The following is a 7,896-nucleotide window of genomic DNA, read 5'->3' as shown; positions in this document are numbered from 1 at the left end:
TATATATATATATATATATATATATATATATATATATATATATATATATATATATATATATATATATAGTTGTAGGTGGTTGATATTGGTTCATACACGACTCATTAATTTGTATTCATTTATATCTATCAAGGTGCACTTATCTCTATGTAGGTATACATCATTTTATATATTTTCGTCTCCCTATTTACTTATAGCTACCTATTATCTGTATCTGCTATCAGTTACTATATATATATATATATATATATATATATATATATATATATATATATATATATATATATATATATATATATATATATATATATATATATATATATATATATATATATATATATATATATATATATCTGTTTGCTTTCACATCCATCTGCTACGCTGGTATTATGTGCTTCCTCAATCTTTAGTCAAACAATTGCATCACTTATAGAAACATTACCGTAGAACCAACAAACTTTACTTGTAATGTTACCATGTTAATTTCGCCTCTTAATGTTGAAGGGTTTTCCAGGGTTTGATAAGGGAAGTGATATGCCACGCGCCTCCGTAAGTCTTAAGTAGTTATCTGATAAGGAGCATGGCAAGGCAAGATAATGAGATGGAAACAGATATGAGAGGTTACATGTCGCAATGGGAAACTAATAGAGATGGCTGTGTGTATGAGAAGATATTGTGATGTATTTTCATGGTAAAGTTTTGAGAGCTTATAAAATTATGTCAGATTATTAGTTCCGCGCGACAAGGAAGTGATATTGGTTTATTCTTAAGTAGTTTTGTTCTCACTAAGTCTTTTTTCAGAGACTGCAAAGATGATTAATCAGGTATATATTTTTTGTTTCTTTTTCTTCTATTTTTGAGTCCTCATTAATCTCTCTCTCTCTCTCTCTCTCTCTCTATATATATATATATATATATATATATATATATATATGCCTTGACACACCATTACCGTTCACTAAAGCAGAGTCCTGAAAACACTCATGAAAACACCAGTAAGTTCCACTACTTGATGAAAGGTTCAAAATCCTCCTCAGAACTAACAGAATCATGAAAACATTCTCAAAAACTCTAACAACTTCCACAAGGGTCCATCAAGGGTGCACCACACTCTTCAAACAGTCACTAAAATTTGGAAAATGAACTTGAAAACTCTGGTCATCTTTCACTTGAGACTGTTGAGAGCTGTCAGGATGAGATACCCCAACATTTGAGAATATAGAGAGATAAGTGTTTAATAATGATAACCTAATCTAAACCTAACCTGACTTAATCTAACCTAACCTGATTCAGTAAAAAATATCATGAATGAGTAAGATGCAAGTTACATGCACTTACCAAGGCTATTTCACCCCAAAAATCGATACAAAAATGACGAGTTTGGGCAATAAAATAAAGCCTAACAATGAAATCATCCATTTATTATTAAAAAACGAGGAGTAAAGTAAAGAGCAGGAAGCCAAGAGCCACTGAGCATCCTTGAGCCACAGTGGGGCCTGAAGCTTATGTACACACACACACCAGACTTTGTTCCATTTCTGCTTCTCAGTAAAAAATAAGTCATCTTTAAATGTCATTTTTGTTTACATTATGTTTTTCACTGATTCCCATTTTCATTTATGTTCTTTCTCTCACTCTCTCTTTCTCTCTCTTACACACACACACACACACACACACATATTAAAGGAAAACATAAGATTTATATATTCAAAAACACAAGTTTCTGACAGCAAAGAAATAGTTTACACACACAAAACATATAATCATCACAAATTACTGGGGAACAAACACTCTCAAAATAATAATAATAATAATAATAATAATAATAATAATAATAATAATAATAATAATAATAATAATAATAATAAAACTAATCACATAATATTAGAAAACTTTACAACCTTGCGAAAAAATAAAAATAAATAAAATAAGATAAAATAAACAACATGTATTCATCTTTCTTTTATATTTTCAAAAATATAAAACTTCTCATAAACAAATTATCAATTTACCACGTTTATCTAACTTTGATCATCATTATTATCACAATTACTTTTATTAACTTCTTCATCAAGTCCTCATATTTGTCACATGTTTTTTTCATTTTCTTTTCTCCATCTCATCTTTATTTTCTTTCTTGTTTTCCTGTCTTTCATGAATCAGCTTTTCCCCTTCATGACTTTCTTCCCATTTTATTTCCTGCTTTAATTTCCCACTTCAGCTTTTTTCAATAAACAAATTTCTTACTCATTAATCTATTTTCCTTTCTCGGCAGATAACTGATTTTACTTTTTGTCAGTTCAAAGCTGTTTACTTTTCATTACTTTTTACTTTATTTACCTCTACAATATTTTTTTCCAGTTCAGTTTATCATAATTGTTATGTGCTCTACTTTTCTCAGTATTTCAAACACAAAAAACACACACACACACACACACACACACACACACACACACACACACATGCACACTCTTCCCCTCCACCTCCTACAACTATCAACATAACTCCAACTCTTAAAACACCTCAATTAAATCTACAGTTAATCTCCTAACAATTTATAACCATCTAATCAGCCTCCTTCTATCCAATCCCACCTAACAAATATCATAACTATTCACAATCACCCAATCACTGCTGTTCCATCTCCTCCTGTCACTATTTTGAAAAGTAAAAGAACCACAATACAACTTTTTATAACAAATCTAAATCTAATGAGACATTTTCTACATTTATATTTGGCAGTGATGAATGCTTGGCTTTTTTTATAGTGTGTGTGTGTGTGTGTGTGTGTGTGTGTGTGTGTGTGTGTGTGTGTGTGTGTGTGTGTGTGTGTGTGTGTGTGTGTGTGTGTGTGTGTGTGTGTGTGTGTGTGTGCATCAGGGAGTTAGATTTGTTGTGTCCCACTTTTCATAACCAAATTACAAGTTTTCTTTAAATTTATGTATATTATTTGCACACATCACTTCTATTTCTTCTAATGTAATCCAGTGTTGTACTCTTATATCTGGGAAAGTGTATTAGTAAGTGTGCATTTGTGTGTGTGTGTGTGTGTGTGTGTGTGTGTGTGTGTGTGTGTGTGTGTGTGTGTGTGAATTTGTATATGAATTTGTACCTTATTTCCACCTCATTCAGCATTTTCTGTTAGTTTCTATTAAAGTTTTGGCAGTTTTCTATACAAATGATGCCCAGAGACAAGACAACACACAAGGAATAAGAAATGGCATCAAAAACAATAAAAAAGAAAAAAACCCACTGAAATACTAGAAATTACCTTAAAAACATCACCTTGCCATACACACACACACACACACACACACACACACACACAGGTATTAGTTCCAGCCCCTCTCTATGCCAGCTCCGAGCCAATCACCGTTTTCTACATTTTCTACAAACTATGTCAGTAAGGCTCATAACTGCACCCCAACATCAAGCCACCAGCACCTTTACGAGCCACTATGGCACTACAATCTTTACTTTACCTCTCCTACTAATCATTTTTTTTTTTTCTCTCTCTCTCTTTTTTTTAAAGTTATCTTTCTTCAGGTTCATGAGTGAAATTTTCTTTAACTTTATTGCATTTTATCATCACATTTTTTTCCAAGTTACATTTCTTTAATTTTCTTTTAAGCGTTCCATTTCTTATCACGTTTTCCAGTTTATTCGCTCTTTTTTCAAAGTATAATACTCTTTAAACATTTCCTTTTAACTTCAAATTATTTTTCTTTTCTTCTGCCACATCAGCAACATTCTACTCAACATTTTTCAGTTTTCTTTCTCTATAACCTCCAATACTTTTTAACCATCATTCTCCATTTAAAAAACACATTTTTTTTTCATTCAAATCAGTAACATTCATCAATTTCTATTCCTGTGTGCACTATGGTAACAAAAACCCATGCACTGATCAGTTCCCTAAACACTACAGCCACATTTCAACACAGCTCTCTTCAGGATACTAACTCCCTCTTTATCCCTTTAAGGACAGTTATCCCTCTTTTTCAGCCTTAATGGTAAAACTAACACTATTACAACCCTTCTCTTTCAGCCAGTTTCTCCAGTAAGCATCTTAGTAAACCTTTGAGCACAGTGCACTACAGTACAAGTCACATCTCCACTCATATCACTGTCGATCAAGTCACTTTAACACATCAACAAAAAGGTCATACCACAAAAAACGAGATTTGGCCCACACTCATCACCACTAACTCCATCCATTGGGCTAGACCACCGGGATGTGATGATGGATGAGAGATGGACAGGGAACAGGTGTGATGCAGGTGTAGGAGTGGCCTCACCTGTCTGGCATGCTCAGGTGTCAGCAGCCAGGTGTGTGAGGTAGTGATTGGTGATGAGGTTGAGTTCAGCAAGGGCATAGTCATGTGTGAGAGGGAGGCTGGAGAGCTGCTGGGAGAGGACCTGTGTGGCGTCTGTGCCCTCACCCACCACAGCACGCAGGACACCCACCACCTTCTTGCTCATCTCTGACACACACAGCCTGGGGAGGAGCAAGTCAGTGTTAAGCCCCTAAAAGTTTAGTTCTCCTACATCTAATGTCTTAAGGTGAATGGACATGAGGGTAAATGGAGAGTTAAGTGTTATCGGCAATACTAGAATTGTGTGTGTTTGTGTGTGTGGTGTGTGGTTAGTGCAGTTGGTTTATTTTTTTTTTATGATTTTTGTGGCAGTTATAAGTTTGTGTTTTATTCATTTCGCAGAGATTTTTACTTATTTGTTTATTTTTTTGTATGTGTGTGTCAGAATTCAGTGTTTAGTGGGTTCTATTATTATTCTTTCATATCTTTTCCACTAGTGACGACCTGTATTCTTTTTTCATCAATCGCTGACAATCTTTTCAATCCATCACTGGACTACCTAACACCAATCATCAATTCATCCACATCTACCACTAATAATCACCTTCCACATTTACCTTTCACCAAAACATAACCTGATCAATCCACCCCATCACCAACAACAATTCCATCCACCATTACTTAACCACCAACTCACCACCACCACTAGCTACTTGATCTACTAAACCTCACCTTACCCATCTTTCCACCTAACACCACCACCACCCCCACTCCATTACCTGTGAAGGGCAGTGCGACATTGCAGATTATTGAGACGAGAGCACAGTGTGAGGAGGCGAGGTCGCAGCTGTTCCAGGAGGGCAGGTGTGGGGTGCTGGGAGGTGGTCATGTCGCTCACCAAGGCATCCAGCTCCAGGTAGTCTGAGTACACGCCTCCCCCAGCTGCCCACCCTGCCACCTGTTTGTACTGCTCTCCAGCCTTGATTTGGTCCAGGTAGCCAAGCAGGTACTCATGATCCTCTGTGCAATAGAGAGGGAGAGAGGGACAGGGGGAAGGATAATGAGGGAGGGAGAAGAGAAGAGGGAAGAAAATGATGGAGAAGAAAAAGAAAAAGAAAAACACAAACAGAGAGAGAGAGAGAGAGAGAGAGAGAGAGAGAGAGAGAGAGAGAGAGAGAGAGAGAGAGAGAGAGAGAGAGAGAGAGAGAGAGAGAGAGAGAGAGAGAGAGAGAGAGAGAGAGAGAGAGAGAGAGAGAGAGAGAGAGAGAGAGAGAGAGAGAGAGAGAGAGAGAGAGAGAGAGAGAGAATGCTCATTAATTTCTCAGCCACACCTCCTTCTACTCAAATAATTACTCCATTTACTCATCCATCCACTCACTCACTCACTCACTTGTCAATCCATCATTCCACAAACACATCAATCAAATCAATCACTCTGCCCACATCCACACATCAACTCATCCATTCCATCATTCCACATTGTTAAAACTGAAACCAAACACACACAAACTACTACTACCCCACACACATGTCCACCCATCATACCAACACACACACACACACACTCCTTACCGTTGATGATGGAGTTGGGTGCGATGGTGTCCACAATGAGAGTGTGGGCAGAGTTCAGGTCACCCGCCTTCAGGAGATACCAGGCCTCCTCATCCACCCTGCAATAAAAAGGAAGAGAATTAAAGTTGAGGTAACTGATTTGTAGTGGGTATTTTTAGGATAAATTGCGAACTAATATTTGTTTCCCCATTGGATTATTGATGTCTGAAGTAGACTGGAGGAAGAGGGAATGAAGGGTAAGTGAACAGATTTGAGTAAGAGGAAGGGCAACAAGTATATGTACAAGGAGAGGTGATAGACATAAAAAGCATAGAACAACACAGATACAAACAATAACCCCACAAAATAAGAGAAATAAATACACACCAACTAAAGAAAAAAAACACAGACACACAAACACACACACACACACACACACACACACACACACACACACACACACAAGATACATACAAGCCAAGTGTCCGTGCCCTCGTTGCCTTAGCTTCGTGTATCCACTTCCTCGGCAGCCTCAGCCTCTCCTGTACGAAGGCCTCCTGTCTGGCGTACTCCTCCTCTGTTACCTCATCCTCCTTCACCCTCACGTGGCGCAGCAGTAACTCCCGCACCTCTCGTTTTCTTCTGCAGGGATAAAGGGGGAATGTTGTAATGACATAGTTAGTTAGGTAGCTAGTTAGTTAGGTTAGGTTAGTTAGGTAATTAGTTATGTTAGGTTTGGTCATAGGAGTGTGAGATCAGTGTGCCAGGATAAATCAGTAACTCTTGCACCTCGTTTTCTTCTGGAGAGATAAAGGGTGATTGACGTAATATTAAAAGAATGGGGTAACATAACAAGGGAAGAATAAACTATCTGAAAAACATTGACTGAAAGAGAAAATATATGCATAAATTTCAGTTTAAGTGGATATTTGTAAGGAAAAGCATGGAAAGGTGAAAATGAGAGTGATTTCAAAGTTGAGGTATGTGATTCAGGGTTACAGTAAGTGAAAAATCGTGAAAAATAAAGACTAAAACTATTTTCTAAGAGTGAAGTGCTTAGTTTTCTCATTACAGGGTTACTTTCAAAGGCCACAGAGATGATTAATACTTGTTTTCCTCATTTATGGTGCAGAAACATTGCTAAACTAAATACCTCAGCTTGTCATGGGGATCTTTCTCACTGATGACACACAGAATACTTGTTAAATTACCACTACAAACATAAAAACACCTACGAAAACCCCAATAACTTCCTACAGCGCCCATTGAAAGGGCCTAAGATCTTGACATAACCCCAAATGCTTACAAATAAGTATCAGAAAACACACACACCTTGATTTAACTTCCTCGACCTTACCTGTCATGGTCAGTGAGGTGTAGCAGAGCAAACACAGCCCAGTGCCAGTGCCCTGCCGCCTCCAGCAGCGACGCCATGTTGAGGTGCAGGCTAGCGTTGTGGTAGTCCGATAGGTGGCGGTAGCTCAGGCTCTGCAGGACCTGCCACATTAGCCAGCTGTGGTGGAGGGGGAAGTGGTGAAGTGGTCATAATGAATTGATCTTCCTGCTTTTTTTTTTCTCTCTTGAAAGTATGTCTTTCTTTTCTTTATCTCCTGTGAATCATTTTTTTTCTGTGTCTCTTATTGAATTAATCTTTCTACTTTTCTTCCCTTTCTTCAGTCCTTACTCCTTACATGCCTCTTTCACTACTCCCCTTCCTTCCTTTCCTTCCTCAATGCTTACTCCTTACATGCCTCTCAGACCATCCTTCCTTCCCTCATTTCTTTCCCTTCCTTCATCCCTCACTCTTACACCAATCCCATTCCTTTCCTCACCCACCAGCCTCCCCTCACACAAAGTTACAGCACCAATCAGTCCATCAGTGAGTCACCTACCTGATGGCGACATTGAGGGGGTCAGGGGTCGCTGTGGCAGGGTTTAGCAGAGCCTCTAAGGGGTGACGAGGGTTGGTGAACAGTTTCAGAAGGTGGTAACACATGTCGTAGCTCACTGGAACAAGGCATGGTGTGGT

The 7,896-nt window shown here is 37.9% G+C and overlaps 1 protein-coding gene across 6 annotated transcripts in view; it reads right to left on the bottom strand.

Annotated features, from left to right (window-relative positions):
• Positions 1-1,400: 1,400 nt before the first annotated feature.
• The window catches only part of LOC135113093 (nuclear pore complex protein Nup98-Nup96-like), a 28,345-nt gene continuing 21,849 nt past the window's right edge, over positions 1,401-7,896 (bottom strand). For all 6 annotated transcript variants that reach the window (XM_064028122.1, XM_064028121.1, XM_064028127.1 and 3 more), the window contains exons 26-31: positions 7,760-7,874; positions 7,225-7,380; positions 6,342-6,509; positions 5,889-5,986; positions 5,096-5,336; positions 1,401-4,498 (exon numbers count right to left, since the gene is read on the bottom strand). In XM_064028122.1, coding sequence (XP_063884192.1) covers positions 4,312-4,498; positions 5,096-5,336; positions 5,889-5,986; positions 6,342-6,509; positions 7,225-7,380; positions 7,760-7,874 — 965 coding nt within the window. In that variant the 3' untranslated portion in view covers positions 1,401-4,311. The remainder of the gene's footprint in view (positions 4,499-5,095; positions 5,337-5,888; positions 5,987-6,341; positions 6,510-7,224; positions 7,381-7,759; positions 7,875-7,896) is intronic.

Source organism: Scylla paramamosain, chromosome 25, assembly GCF_035594125.1.
Source record: "Scylla paramamosain isolate STU-SP2022 chromosome 25, ASM3559412v1, whole genome shotgun sequence".
NCBI classification, from domain to species: domain Eukaryota; kingdom Metazoa; phylum Arthropoda; class Malacostraca; order Decapoda; family Portunidae; genus Scylla; species Scylla paramamosain.
Note: the sequence above shows the minus strand (reverse complement) of the source record. Positions and strands in the feature narration are given on the sequence as shown.